Raw genomic sequence first — 17,107 nt, 5'->3', positions numbered from 1 at the left:
CACTCCGTTCCCCACTTTCTGTCTTGTTCGCAAAGCGAGAAAATTAAAATGTTTTTTACTCCGAGAGGGAATCAAATCCACAACTGTCTCGCATCAATGGTCACGCGCTATACCGCTGTGCCACGTCTGCCTAAAATATATAATGATATACCTTAAATGTTAAATAATAATTAACGTACATTTTTTGATTCAATCTTCAAATTTAATTTTAATTTTCACTTAGAACCAAAATTTAAATAAAAAGTACAACAACACAATTAGTTCAAGCATCTACAATTTAAAACTAGTAATAATAAAAAACGCTAAATGAAAAAGAAATCGGCCGACAAAAGAAAAGTTAAGCCACAAACAATGTGTAAATTGCCATAATAGGAGCGGAAAAGAAGAAAAAAAATACTATAAGGTGGCCAGTCTAATGCAGTGTTCTAAACCTTTTAATATACGGACATTCATACTGCAGATATTTTGTAAAATAGTTAAAAATATTCTTTAATTGACACTCTGTCTCTCTTATTAGTAGTAGGCTTATTCTCAAATAGCAGAGTAGACAGAGGGTGGCTATTATTAAAACACTCCGCTCCCCACATTCCACCCAATTTTGAGACATTGCATGTGGAGAGACATCTCAATGCCTCGCTTATTCCAGCACACACCAGATGAAAATAAATTAAATATTTTTCCCCGAGAGGGATTCGAACCCTCAGCTGTCAGACGCTGTCTCACTGCGCCACCACGGCTTCCACTGCATTTAGCTGTTTACTCTCCCCATTAATACATTATATGGTGTTGTATGCAGGTGTAACAGATTACCACTCATCAATTAGTCATTCAATAGATTTAATTAGGCTTGCGCTATAGTGGCCTATTTGCTGAGATAATAATTGTGTAGGCTTTAAACCTTCAACTTGGTCATTACTATAATATTCATGAATATGATAGGACAAAATGAAGCGTTGAGTTCCGCCACTTGTAATGCAATATCTTGAAATCGGGAGGAGAAGAACGCTGTCTAAAATTTGGTTTTTGGTTAACCTACTATATCATATGTTGTAATTTGAAAATTGTATAATTTTTGAGGCCGTCGCCAGGCAGCGGCACAATCTCTCTATGTAAGTGGCAGTTGGAGGCTCTCGTTCTGATACGAAGCAAAAATGCGGCGTTGAGTATCGCCACTCAGTACATTCAGCACTTAGTGTTAAACAGCGAGTTTATTAGTTTTTTAATATAATATGTTTTTATTTTATAAAAATTTCACTGCTGATCTTGTAAAATACAAAGATATTTAAAATTGAAGACCGAACGAAGTCTACAATATTTCTAGTTGAAGTAGTCAGTGAATATAAATATTTGATTCCGAAACAAAATTGCAGCAAGTTATTATGATACTGGTAGATAGTCTCAGCTTTAGTCAAATAGATACTGGCTAATCGCCAAATAACCAATTAAAAAATATATAGGTACATAACGTCTAAAAAATTAGGATAGATTTTTTTTTTATTTCCTACTGCTAGCTCTGGTAAGAATATAAAGCGCAGCGTTGAGCTCCGCCATTAAACACAATAAAATATACTCTCGAAAATTAGGCAAAAAGTAAGGCTCTACAAATTAAAATATTGTTCTTCAAAAATTGTATGAAATACAAAAATATTTTTTAAAATGTATACAATTTTTTAAAAAAATATATCTCTAGTACGCACATTTGTCTGTTGTTTGTCTGTTGAAACAATGATTATGTTTCTACTGAAACAGCATAGATACGATCTTGCGAAATGAGAAGACGGCGGAGCATGCCAAATGCAGTTTCGTACTATATAAGGACGATTGCATACTTTGTATTAACTTGTATTTTACTATTTTATATAACTTATAGAATATTTATAGAATATATATATATAAATATATATGAATATGTATATAATTTATATAAAAATATATATTGAGTACGTTGCAGCTGATTTTGATAGTTGTGGCTTAGGTCCCCATTTGCTATTTTTTTTTCATATTTTTGTACATAAAAGAATATTGGGACGCTATGTTCCACCTCTAAACATGCAATATCTTGAGATCAACAGTAACACATCTTAACCGGAGTGTCTTGACACTAAATTCTTTCGCCTTAAATATGAAGCTGCAAAAACACTGTATTTTTAGTCAAATAGAGCGATTGACAATTTAAATAAATAAAAAAAATATGCAAAGTTATTTTGTATTTAAAAATAATATAAAATTATGAACTACATTTTAAAACAGCCTCTCTGTCAGGAGTATCTGCTCAGCTTGGAAGTTAACATGATAGCACTTGATGGTAAATTAAATCTAAATAAAGTGATAATCATAAATTTATAAAATTTTACTTGAAATTAAATGATGTACTCAAATATTTAGTTTTTTTAAATTATGTTTATATAATTATATCGTAAAATGCACATATTTACATTAAATATAGATTGTAACAAGAAATATTTTACAATTTTTCCCGCAGAGCAGAATAGGTAAAGGGTAAACCTATTTTTCGGTATATTTTTTGTAACATTATACAAAACCGTTGTGGTGCAGTGTCAGACTGTAAGCACGACAGCTGTGGGTTCTATTTCTATTAGGGCAAACGAATATTTTTATTTTTGTTTTTTTCCTCGCTATAATAAATGAAGATTGCAGTCTCAATAACTCGGTAGAAAGTTGGAAATAGAGTGCCTTAACACTATTTCTCCTAGCCTACCCTACTATGCAGGTAAAAGCGTAAAGCTGCTAATGTAGTGACTTGTACATGAATAATGTATTATTTTCTACCAAGTTTGTAGTCTTCCTTAAACTTCGAACAAATTGTATGAAACGAAACTTAGTTACTTAGTAAATATGGACTATAATGCCTCATTGCTAATTAAGTTTTCGCTGCTTTTATAAACTTTATATTCTATTAATGGAAATCTTATATTTATTTAATATACATATTTTATATTTACCTGTTAGTGAAACAATATTTTGTTCTCTTCTTTATTCCTATTTTTGGCTGAATACACTATATTACATGTAGGCAGTATTTTTCCCTTAGACTTGAATAGGTGAAACCTAATGTTAAGGTACTCCGCTCTCCACTTTCCTCCTCCATCCAAACTAGAAACATTACGTGTTAACGGTAGAACTTAACGCCGCGCTTTGTTTGAGGAAATGAAAAATAAAATTCATTCCCTCGAGTGGCTATCGAAACCAAAGCCATCCGCCACAAAAAAGTCTAAGCTCTAAAAAACATAGAAAAAATAAAAGAATTAGGTATTTTTTAAAACAGGAATCGTATCCACGACCTCCATTCCGTTTAGTCAGTAAATTCCCATCTGCGCCGCACCCGACCGCGTCAAACATTTTAAAGATCACATATTGACGTTACTAATTGACAGGTGTTGATAAAACGCTTTCAGTCCAATCGGGTAAATAAATAGTGAAGTAATTAAAACACGAATTCAAGTATTAAGGAGTTTACATTTAAACATTTTTAATTAATGTTTTAATTAATTTATATAAATTATGCAAATATTATTGAGGTTATAAAGGCGGTTATGACTTCGATTACAACTTGGAGGTATGAATTATTTTCATTCTTCTGCTCATATAGATAAAGCCCGGCGTTAAGTTTCGCCACTAAACACGGGTGAACGGAGTGTCTTAACACTAGTTTACCTCTCTCCATCCTCCTATATGCGGCATACAGATTAAACCTAAAAAGAATAAATAATCCTGTAAGAGTAGTTTGTGTTCAGTTACACAACAGGATGGATGTACTACAGTACCCTTTTAAACTAAATAACATTAAAAGGAAGCGAGTTTTACGTCCGCTACTAGAAATTCCCCGCTCTTTGTGATGAATTAAAGCTGAGATAAGATTGTTTTAATTTTTTTCTTTTATACATTTAGTTAAGAAAATATAGTGATCGAATTTTGTTATATTTTCGCAGAATTGGTAAAAATATAAAGAAAAGTTGAGACACACCGTTCATTCAACTTCTGAGATATTGTGTGTTGGGTGACAATCTTAATACCGCATTTCGTCTTACCATAGAAAAGCGAATGAAAATTCATGCGTGATGAATGGCGGAACTCGACGCAAATTTTGTCTCGTTACTAGACCCATGATATGAAAATATTAAATATTTCATTACACCGAGAGCAAACCGAACCCACAATGAACGTGAAACACGTTCGTTTACAGTCGGACACAATTTTATAAATAATTATTATATACTCATCACCTTATGCACTGTTGTGTAAAACAAATACTATTTAGGTTGACTGCATCCTCATAATAATGTATGGGCGTATTGTAATCAAGACGCCGGCGGCTCGTCAAAGGGCCTTGAGCGAAATGTTGTTAAGCAAATGAATAGAAAAATGTTTCTAGTTACTAACATTTAAAATAGCTTTTTTTCATTTATTTTGTGTTAAATTGTTAGTATAATAGGGTTAATATTGAGGTATAATAGGGTTAATAATGCCACAGGTTACGGGTTCGATACCCACTCGAAGAAATATATTTAAAAAAAAGCGTCCTTAAGTTTCTTCACTCAATACGCAGTGCCTCCAGAATTTGGTGCAAAATGGGAAACTGAAATTTCATAATGGTAACGGAGTGTCTTAACACTAAGCTCCTATGTTCCCTTTGCCCACCTTTCTATGTGCGGGATACAGCAGTTACAGTGTGTATTAAACCTTACATCATTTTATATGTTACAACATTATAAATAGAACAAATTTAGTAACATTCCCTTATAATCTACTCAACCAGAGCTAATTACATAGCGTATGTAATCCAAAGGGAACCTGAACTTCATATTTTAAAGCAAAGTAAATTGGCACGTAAATAAAAACTTTTGAGTACATTTTACCTCGACTTAATATATGGCTATAGCTTGTTTTTCAGTCTATGTCTTTACATGAGGCTTGCCTTTTCCTTTGCGAAGTTTCGCGAATTTTTCCTAATTAAATGTTGCAACTTCATTATATGGTACAGTGTTTGTTATTGTTTTATACAAAACTTTTTCAATGGCTTTGAGGGGAGCTCAGACGGAGGTCTTATTAGTGACTTGTATGAATCGACGCCTTGGTAGCGTGGTTGGATAGCATTTGAGTTTTTTTGACGGTCATATGTTCGTTTCTGAGTTAGGAACAACAAAAAAATTCTGTATTACGTTAGTAATATTGAGTAATAATATGTCACTAAGAATTACTAGAATTACCAATTCAGCTTCACGCAGTACAGTAAGGTACCAGAGACCATACTTAGTGACAAGACACTCTGTTCTCCACTGACCAACCTTGTGTCAAACACACAACCATCATTCCACTTCCACCCCAATTTATTTAAACTAGAAAATTAAAACAAATTCACCAATAAGCCTACACCACAATTTAAAACAAAACGAGAAGCTCTAGCGTGTACGATAGCAGCCACTGTATTTCCTGGCGTATAGGCGTGGCACCAGATTACAAGAGCTTAGATAACAGCAGGAAATAAAACTTGCGAGCTAATTAGTGGTCAGTGGTGCCAGCGTCGATGCAAATTCGACCACGACCACGTAAATTACTGCTGCCTGTAATGTTATTTCCAGCTATTGTGCTTATTTCGACGCAATTACTGATGGCATTTAGAAGCGATCGTCGGATTATTCGGTGTGTTCTGTTTATGGTATGGTACGTCTGTTTCGGTTTGGGAATTCCGATTATCTGTGGTGGGTTTTGTTTTTGTATTGATAATTGTGTTGGTATTGTATGTTGTTATGATATGATGGTGGTAGTATGCGAGAGAAATGGTAAAAGTACTAATCTGTTTCTAAATTCTTCCTCGTGGGAGAATGACAAACGGAATCTTTAATTTTTTTTCGGCCTCTTCCATTAATTACGTGTACTTGAAAATAAATAAATTAGAATCCAGACTTCATAACAAAGGATGGTTTTTATAGATTTTTCTGTTCAAATTTGATATACTCCCAATTCTTTATGATTTTCAAGTTATCGATTCTCAATCTTAATTAATTAAGTTATTATAGGTGTTATACGTTCCCAATTTTTTTTTAGAATTAATGATTCTATAAAGAACCCTTGAAGTATTCACAAGTTTTTAGAATATGTCAGTTAGTGTGACTAAGCAAACTGATAACGTGACGGTTGTAGGTTTTAATTTTTTTACTTTTCCTCGTTCTGGTAACGAGATAAAGCGTGGCGTTGGGTTTCTCTATTTATTAAGCAATGTTTCAAAAATTAAGCGGAAGATATAGAACAGAGTGGCACACAGCTTTGGGCTAAGTGTGATAGAGCGTATAAAAAAAAGTCAAATTATGTAAAAAATGCAAAATTACTAACGTACACACAAACATAATTTATTACAAGCATATTCAGAAAAGAAAACAAAAACAGAAAAAAAGAAGCCCTTTCGCAGGAAACAGCAAAGATAACGATCCTAGTTTAAAATACAGCTCCCGACCGCTCGTTTCGAAGCCAGTGGACGTAATCCATGTCCGAGTGGATGAAACAATTAACTCGAGTACCTACACTGCCGCGTTTCGGATGATTTAGCTTTGTATTTTAGTGGTATTCTCTAATTAGTTATATTATATGCATATACTTGTTTTTAGTATGTATATATGTATATATAAATAATTTAATTTTTAATATATTGTTGGATGTTGTGAAAAAAAAAACGTATTTTATAATAATTGATCAAAATAAAAGTAGAATAACGTAGAATTAAAATACAAAAATGAATTTATATTTTTTTTAAATATAAATATACGAGTAGAACAATTAAATCCATAAATCTGACATATCGTAACTGAGAACAATCCGAACATATCGTAATAAGAATACTATAAAAAAATGTACTACAGTCCAATGAACGGAAATGGACAGAAACAGGAAATGAACGTATGTAAAACAAGATGGCCGCTATTCACCGTTAGATGTTATATGAAAATATTTGTGTAAAGAGCTATTTTTCTAAAAAAAACAATTAGTTTTTATAATGGACATTTTGAAATTTAATAATTAATAACTTATAGAGAGTTTTTATCTATTATTTCTTATGATTTCACTTTCCGTCGAATTCTTGAGACATATAGCATATATTTGTTACAGGGTGCGCTTTCCTGACCTATTTCAATCCAGAAAGTGCCTCAAGCGCACAATCAGCCCTCCATGAAAAACGGACGTTACCTGGGGTAAGTGTTTGATCATTATTTGTATATATTACAAAAGATTAAAGGAATAATGAACACTGTATCTTGCACAAAGAACAGTGGTCAGAGGTAACCTGTACCTGTAACTAGTACTAAAACACTTCAAACTCTCCACAGTGTTCAAACTCGTGAGAGCGAGAAAATTAGAATATAAAATAATTCCTAATTCCCCAATTGGACAACGAACCCACAGCCCATACATGCTGTGCCGCTACACCACAACACCGACGGCATCAAAATTATTAACCGAACACGTACTTTTTTAAAGATTTTTTTTATTAATTGAACAAGTTATAATCATTAAATTGAAACGATTTGTACACTCGTTTTGTATTCCAATTAATTGTAATAGTTCTATTAGTTTTTATTATAGTGGAAAATGTATGGGAATATATTGGTTATAAAATGAATATAATTCCAAACTTGTGTTTGATGGATTTACGTAAATCTGTGTGACATATTTTTATATTAGATGTTCGTACTATTTTAAAATTTTGTGAAACTAAATACTTTTATATTCTCGCTCTGGTAAGGTAAAATGCGGCGTTGTATTCTGCGGACTGGATACGCAGTGTCTCACAACTCTTCATATCAAATACCGAAACTTACCGCCGCGTTTTAGTGTAGGTACTAAAGCGTCAAAATCAGTTCAAGTGGGGATCGAACCTACGACCTGTCGCGTTTACAGTCACACGCTTGTACGCCTGTACCATGATTGGCCTCACCATTAATAAAATGAAATAAAAAATATATTATAAAATGTATGTTTTTATGCACCTGCCTTGAAATTTGTATAGATTTTTGTCAGATTTATCGGCCAGGATGATTCATAGTAACAAGTAAACAATTTAAATGATTGGATATCACGAATAAAATTCACATTTTATTATAGAGTACGTCGATTTAAGCCGTGTTTCCTTTTTTGTGGGTTATTTCGATTGATTGAATTATATCAGCCTTTTTATTGGAGTGTCGGTTGCGCTTTTATTTTCATGATCATTCTCTTTTAGATATACTGGGCTATAGTTAAATTGGGATACTTTTATTTATTATGAAATTTATATATTTTTTGTGAAGAATAAAAAAAATATCACGTAGATATTTTTAAGTATGAATCTAAAAGTATTTAGGTGAAGGCATAGGTATAAGCTACGTGTTTCGTCACTCAACACCGCATCTCGAAAATTGACGTAGAAAGTGGAAAACGAATTGTTTCAACATTTAGATCCTATATATCCTGCTCTACGGGAAAAAGCGTGAAAAAAAATATATTAGACCATTTACACACTCGTTCCTACCGTAGGCCGTAGACAAAAATAAAAAATAATATCGTAAACCCACCTGTATAGGCCGTATGAAGTAATTTCACCTTACGATTTAATGCAGAGGTAAAATTAACCACTACTTTATATTCCACTCGCGTACTCCCGTAACAACTGAGAGTAATTTTATTTTAAGTATAAAACGATTTCGAGTAATGACTGTATCATCGTAAACGTATGTGAATAAAAGTTTTGTATAACTTTTTGCACAAAATTGTAAAAGAAATTGAAAAGGGAAACTAATTTTAAATGGAATGACGTTACAGATTTCCGTACATAATTTGTTATTTCGATAAATAATGTTCTATCTCTATTCTATCTCTGGGAAATGAATGAAATGTCACTCCCCCGAGTACGAATCGAACAGACAACCATCGCATCGTTTACACGTTACACGTTTGTACCACTGCGCTACATCTCTAGCAAAGTGGCCAAATTTCCATAGTTCATTCGTTCTTTAGATACGTTATAGTAGATAGCGTTCTGTGGTCACAGTGTTCGAGGTATTGATTAGACGTTAGGCGTGGGTTGTACCGTCGAGTCTGGGCTGAATGTAAAGCATTCTGATGGCTTACTTAATTAACTAGGATAACTTACTAATGATAAATATTATAAATGTGGGAATTTGTGAGGATGGCTGTTTGTTTTTTTATATGCAAAAACTAGTGAACGAATTTAGTGAAACTGGACAAAAGTCCAAAACAAAAATAATTGCAATTCGAAACTGTAGTTTGTGAGATTAAATATATTGTAGGAGTTTATTTTACAACTATACCCACAAAACGCATTTGAATCCACACCCAAAATTAGCATACAGCACCACTTAAGCCATAGGTAGAAATATTTTAATTTTTGATCGCCGCCCTTATCCTCCATAAAGTCATATTCGCGGACGACCCACGCATTGAATATAAATTGTGTCATTTCGCAAAACCCCTAATGGAAAAGCAGATTAAATAATACAGGCGTAAGAAATTTTGAAGCCATAACGGCGTTTATAAATAATGAGCTTGGCACATACAGAGGGTTCACGTTCGCGGGATTATATATTTTTTCATATTTTTTTGCAGTGGCACAGTTTTGGATTGTTATTGCGATGGTTGTGGGTTCAATTGACATTATAGGGAAAGAATATGTTTATTTTTTTATTTCCCCCCTGTGATGTCGATGTAGAGTTCACATTGTATCTCGTATCAAGCAGGGTGGGCGTGTAGGGAAAATAGAGCGAGGAATCTTGTGTCAAGATACTCCATTCCCATTAAGACACTTCTGTTGCCCCCTTTCAGCGGAATTCTAGAGATATGATATGTTGAGTGTACAAACTCAACGCCGCGCTTTACCTCAGTACCAGAACAAGGAAATAAAAATATTAAACTTTTCATACCTACGAATGTGAATCGAATTCACAACCTATCGCGTTTATAGTCGCACGCTTGCGCATATATTTTTTTATTAAAACCCTTTAATTTATTATACAGTCACTTAATAGAGGGTTTGATTTTAGTTATGTATATAATTTTCATTTGCTGATTCGTGGTAGGTTAATATTATCGATATATGTACAAAGGTACATTAGCCATTCAAAAGGTTTACTGAGACTAAGGTGTAACTAACTTCATGTCTCATATTCACATGTATGTTAAAAATTCAAGCATCGTATGTTTGGGTTCCGTATCAAAAAATACTTTTTTTCTGTTTCTCTCATTTGTTCTAATTGAATTTTCCTTCATATATTAAAACATATCATAACATATCCATTTATAAAGAATATATAAAACAAAGTGGGGAACGGAAGTGTCTAAATGGGAACGGAGTAGTACTCACATATCCCCATTGCTTATGCAAAGTGCGAGATATAGCACGAAAAGCTATGGAAAAAATGGTAATATAGTGTAATAATAAAAAAATAGTAGTGTAAGCAGATGCTAACATATTGCTTTTGCTGATTTCCGGCCAAAGCCAAGAAAAGAAAATAATTAATTCCGCCAAATGAGAATCGAACCTACAACAGTCACGCTTACACCACTGAACTACTACGACGGTAGTGTTACTCTGCAATATCTGCTCAAAAACATAGAATCATAAGTTTTTGTATTTTTTGTACTGAAATCTACATACTGGTATCCAAGTTGCCCGCGGGCCACCTCTAGAGGATTGCCTTTACGCTTATACGTGATCATAGAAATCCTACTGAATGTACGTGTGCGTTTTAATAAATTTTTGGGTTCGTAAAGTAGTTTATTATTTACATAAATATGTATGTTTGTTTTTACCTTGTTTATCCTGTTGTACATGTTATAACATATTCTACTTTTTCTTATTTAAATTATTTACATTTTTTCACTCGTGCGTTTCGGTGAATGGTTTAGCTACTTGTTGAGTAGATGAAAATGCAATGTCTGAAAATTCAACACAAAATTTACAGCGGATTGTTTAAACATTATTTATTATCTTTGTACTAAATACGCTTGAAAGAAAATGAGATTAATGGTCGCATATTTTACTTTTTTTAAGATACTGCCGTTCCTTACTTTCCGCTGCCAAAGCTAGAAAATTGAAATATTAATTCATTTCCTCGATTGAGAATCAAAACTACAGACTGTCGCGTCGACAGTCACCTGCTTTTGCCACTACGCCACGACGAGCTTCAATTAATTAATTAATCCAAAAAATATTTAACAATTAATGTTTTGTTACCATTTTGATCAAAAACATTTAATGAAAGTGAACAGCAAATGCTAACAATATGTAGGTGGGATCGAATGCTGTGACCTATTTTAAAACTATTTTTACGCTGGATACCGGTTCGAGTGTTAACTTCCATTTGCAAAATATTTATGTAGGCGGTTCAGATATCTATTTTAGGTTAAACAAACGCTAACTAATTTGTTTCATAGTAGAGTTATGACTCTTACTTAAAATTAACTTTTTTCCTACATAACTTGATATGCATTATGGCAACTAGTTAAGACATTCCATTTCCCATTTTTGGTTTAATTTTTATTAAATTGTAGAACTATTGTAGAACTCATCGACGCTTTTTGTTTTTAACTCTCACATAATATTCTTACTGCCATCAGAATGTAACTTAAGTTAAAAGAAACTCATTCTTTTTTTCATTTCGGTATACTTAAAAACGTGACAAGGGCCGCTGTTGAAATTTAATAAAAACTAAAAATAACGTTATACTATACTCGTATATAATGAAAGTAGTTTGTGAGCTCCAAAGAATTCTTAGCACGTGTTCTGAAGACAAAATCGAGTTTACAGGTGACGTAGAGAAAGAAAATAGCAAAGTAAAGTTATTTTGTTCAGTATAAATTTAATTAAGAGTTTATTCCACCTCTTTTGTAGACAAACTACGGCGTTGAGTTCCGCCACTCAATATACAATGTCAATCGGAAGTTAGTCATGAAGTGGGTACCAGAAATGAACTCCTGAACTCCCAGTGTACGGGAGAAAGCGAGGAGTTGCAAAATAAGACTATTTTGTGGCTCAGTTTGATAGTGTCTATAGGTGCTATTCTTATGGGTTTTTATCAATGCTTGAATTTCGAAGCTTAGAATATCATTAATTTTGTCATAAAATTATCTCTATCACAATTCTGATCTAAATTTATAAAACAAAACGTCTAAAAGCTCCTGTAAATAAATATACTTATATTTGTACTAAAAATACCTTACTCCTTAAGAATTCTTACCACGCGCTGAAACAGAATCGAGTTCAGGTAAAATTAGAAATAGCATGGGTTTTACTGAATTGTGACGTCACTTACGCTTTGTATAAGTACCTAAATTGGATAACAGAACATAGTATACGTACATATATGGATTTTTTTGATGTTTCACTAAACATGAGTGACTCTGTTTTCTATTAATTCTCTTTTTTGTTTCTCATTTATATAATTTATGCGAGGATAAGAACATATAATTGGGGTTTTTGTAAGTTTTTCCTTCCTAAAAAAAACAATATACTGAAGTCTAAGGTCGAGATATATATGTATAGTACCTATAGCGGAGTATAACCCTTTCTTTATACAAGTAAATGTCAGCTTCATAATTAAAATGCTCTATTTCCTCCCGTTACGTTTTTAATAGGTTAAAATTGTGTGACGTCATTTGCTCGTAGGTTAAGGTCATGAGTTCAAGTCGAGCAGCGGATTTATTTTTTTATAAATATTAATTTGTATTTTATAAAGTTACATATGGACTCTTGGATTATAGCTAACTAAATTGCTATAATTAATTAGCAATTTTTAACTGTTTTTACCGCTTTGGTATGACAAAAACGCTTAGCGGACACGATGGGAGTGTCTCAACACTAAGTTGCCTCTGCCTTTCCTTCTATATTCGAGATACAGCATGAAGCTATTTAATTTAATTTTTATCACTAAAAGCTAAAAAAACATCTATCCTCCACATTATTACAGAAGAAAACAAACTCATAATACAAAACAATTATTTTCACACCACCTCCTACTATTTTGTATGAAACATTCGTTATATCCGCATAATAGCCTTGGCAGGAGAAGGCACTGAATTGAAAAATGTAAATGATAAGTAAAATAGCTTTATTTGAGTATAATTCACTTAAATACTGGAAAGGATCCAGTGCATCGCAACAGGTCGTGCGTGTGTTGGGCTATAGGTGGGGTGGAGCTGGTTTTACTGTAAATTTAATTTTGCTTCACTTTGTTATAAGATATTGTACGATGGTGACTGGAAAAGCAATAGTTGTGGGTTCAATCACCACTTGAAGTAGGGAATTATTTTTATTAACCCGTCATAGTAAGTGAGACGGAGTGTTTAACTCTAGGATCGCTCTGCTTAGTTTTCTGTAATTAAAAAAAAATGCTTGTGTTTTGTTTGGTATTAAATACAGGGATACAACTATAACATTTCGCGTAATCTGTATTTAGTCACTTCAATGTATTATTTATTGCATACATATTTAATCATTTTATATTGTAATACTTATTTAGGATGAACAAAAAAGACAATCCCGATTTTTTTTTACTAGAAAATAATAATGATTTAAAAACAAATATAATAAAAAAGACTGCGGTTAATTTATTTTATTGTTTTAATCTTTTTTTTTAATTTCAAAAGATTGAATTAAGACTCCGATATTTGTGCGTCAACGAATCATAATCTGTTGGTTTAGAATATTTATATAGATTGGGTCCACTGAACTGTATTGTCCTGCTAACATTATAATTTAATAATTACAATTAATATTATAGGCATAACTACGCCTCGTTTGTGGCAATAGGTTTCCCCTTTTTTTTTCTTATATTATCTCTGTTTTATTAAAATAGTAAATAAAGCGTATAATAAAAAGCGTGCGGTGTTTCCACATATAAGTTCCAATGAGGCATCTAGAAAAAAAACTTCTACTTTATTTTATAACATTAACTCAATGATATGGCGCTATGTTAGCATGGTTAAAAGTATCTACGTATCTATATACAACTTCGGGTTTGATCCTCGCTAAATTAATTATGTACTGTGTTTATATTCAAAAAAATTGAAATATTTCTAAAATAAACGAAAAACCATGAATTTGGTGTTGAAATTTTATATATTTTTCTTTCTTTTGAACACAATTGAAAACATACTAAAGTTATAAATTTTTCTCTACCACAAAATGTTACGTAACTATTATAGCTCAGTTCAATAACAGGTCAACTCCAAGGATCGTGGATTCATATCCTGCTTCGCTCAAAATTTTGCACAATTATTTATTTAGCTTCACAATGTATCTCACATATTGCAGTAAAGCCAAAAGGAAGATTTATAAAATTTTTAAGTGGCGGAACTTAACGCCGTGCGTTTCTTTTTATTACTAGAATTGAAAATAACTCACTCGCGCTGAAATTGAACTCATAACTGTCACGTCCATAATCAGACGATACAGTGTTATTGCTTATAATAATTTAAAATATATAAAAATTTCAACTCAATGATTGCACTGTCCGCACGCGCGCGCTGCGTACATACCACAGTGTACTGTAGCGCTATAAATTGTTGTGATGCGGTCCTGCGGTGTGGCTTAGCGACGATGCTGTCGTACATACATATATGCATATACGTATATGTATATATTATGTATGTATGTACGTCTCGCATATTTATCCAGATATTTTGAAAATGAATGATGAATGATGATGACTAATGTGATAAATATTTGACACTTGTATCACATTCGAAATTCCTTAATTATTTTTTATTAGATATTTAAAGCAAGATACTATGGCACAGTGGCGAAAATAATTGCATGAATTGTCATGTAGGGAGTTTATTAAAAAAAGCACAATATGACGTTTTAAGGAAGTTAAAAAAAAATTACGTATGATGCCTGTGAAACCTTCATGATATCGATTAAGGGTTAATTTTGATTTTCAAATGACTAAAAAAATAAAGTTAGAATATTTGACGCTGAAGTTAGAATGTATAGTAAACTTAAATTTGATCAGAGTATATTTGTATGTCGAAGTGTTAGTGTGGCGGTTACGCATACGTACGGTCCAACTTGGGGAAATGTGTTAATTTCATTTCCTCGCTCTGGTAAGATCAAGCGAGGTATTGGGTTCCCCTAATTAACAAACATTATCTTGAAATTTTAAAAGTGTTTTGGACCACACTAACATGCAAATGCCTCAAAGAATTAACTTGCCTCTTTTATAAAATGCAGAAATTATAAAAAACAAGAAAAAGAACAGAAGTGTCTTAATGGGAACGGCAGAGGCCCTCTCTCTGCGTACGGTGGGTAGGCAGAGAAAGGGCCTTTGCCGTGCACATGCGTAAACGTGTAAAAAAAAGAAAAAGAAAAATGAAACACAGAAAATACAAAATCCATCTTTTTAACTAATGTTAACTAATGTAACATTATTAAGCTTACCTAATATTAGTTCTGCCTGCCCACCACCAGGCGCACCACCGCACCGCCAGGACGTACTGGCTACATATTGAGTTTTGTATCGCATTTGTCAAATGCTCACGAGCTTTTCCAATTGCTTCTGTTGTAGTATAAAAGGTTTACTACAATTGTATTTCTGTTTGTTACTTTATTTTCTAAGACTTTATAGATACATATTAGTGAGAGGACAGTAGACAGTCAGTAAAGTATATTATGTTATTTATTATTTTTATTTCCTCGTTTTAATAACAAGACAAAACGCAGCGTTGATTACCGCCACTAAATAAAGTGGAGAGTATCTTGACAATAGATTTCCTAGAAACCGTTCTACGAGTGTATATGCAAACTTATATTATACTATAACTATTGTTGCGGAAACTTTACGTTTACGTGACACGTCATTTTCGTTTTCCGTCCATTTTCAATATACTACGTGTTGGATGGCGGAACTCAACACTGCCGGAATGGTTAATTGAAATCAATGTGTTGTCTTGAGTGGGGATTGAAACCACAAGCACAGCGCTTACTGCCACGATGCTTGTATTATTTTAAACATAAATAAAAATAAATAGTTTTTATTACCGTATAATAATTAGAAAAATGGTTGGATTCGTAAAACAAATGTGAATGTTTGAAGTAACTGAGCGGCGTGCGTTATAACTCGCTTCCTTTAGTAACGTACGAATGTAATTGTATACGTGGCTTGGTATGACATGAGATTGTTTAGGTGTGTTTTAATTAAACACAATATGTTACCTTCACGCTGCTTTCCGCAAATAGCAGGGTGAAGTAGGCAGAGGGAACCTGGGCACCTAGTGTTTAGATACATCCGTTTCCCACTTTCCCCCGAAGACAGAAGTATTTTATTCTGTTACATAACAAACAATTTCTTGAAAATTAGGCAGAGTGTTTAAAATGGAGCGTAACACTTATACCTAAAATATACCTACTAAAACATTTTACACATATCTATTAAAATTGAGAACTAGCCAGTTCATATAAAAGCGAGTTCATATAGAACGGTGGTAATAACTGCTCAAGCCCCGCTCTTGATACACCAAAGATTTGTGTTTAAAATTTGGTCTTATTTTAGCTTTACAGTCGGTAACGTACGTCAGGCGTTACTCGGCCAATGCGTCTTACATCGACGCCATCGTTAGAAATTGATTTGCCAGGAAATATTGAATTCCGTTCACCCGTTGTGATTTTCTATCGCGTTTTTAAAATTCCGTATCCCGTATTTTAAATTCCGTTACCCAGATTTCCGTATCCCGTTACCCGGATTTCGGTGTGTGTTTAAAGTGAAAATGGATTACGATTCGCTGATATACTCCCAAATCGCGAACTACTATGATGAATTGGTGAGTTTTAATTTTTTCTAATAATTACACTTGTATGACATTATACGGCACGGAAACAACTTCACTACTTCAAGTTTTCAGTCGTTACCAAATAAGTAAAGATTATTTTAATTTTTTTCGTTCTTCTGAGAGGATATTGAATACAAAATGCTTCCGAAATGTACCATTTTCTTGTCCGCAGTAACACGAGCATACCGACATTTTAATCGTCAAATATCCTTTACGGCCGTCGTGTCGGCAAAAGCGTAGGACGGAAGACGCAACAGTTGTGGGTTCGATTCCT

General features: G+C 33.0%; 1 protein-coding gene across 2 annotated transcripts in view; it reads left to right on the top strand.

Moving 5' to 3' along the window:
• bru3 (CUGBP Elav-like family member bruno 3) overlaps window positions 1–17,107 on the top strand; it is a 516,795-nt gene that overhangs the window by 36,752 nt on the left and 462,936 nt on the right. For both annotated transcript variants that reach the window (XM_085203136.1, XM_085203135.1), the window contains exon 3: window positions 7,123–7,205. In XM_085203136.1, coding sequence (XP_085059262.1) covers window positions 7,123–7,205 — 83 coding nt within the window. The remainder of the gene's footprint in view (window positions 1–7,122; window positions 7,206–17,107) is intronic.

The sequence above is a fragment of the Heliconius melpomene genome, chromosome 19 (assembly GCF_056956725.1).
Source record: "Heliconius melpomene rosina isolate 202511_hmr_F chromosome 19, ASM5695672v1, whole genome shotgun sequence".
Classification (NCBI taxonomy): Eukaryota; Metazoa; Arthropoda; class Insecta; order Lepidoptera; family Nymphalidae; genus Heliconius; species Heliconius melpomene.
Note: the sequence above shows the minus strand (reverse complement) of the source record. Positions and strands in the feature narration are given on the sequence as shown.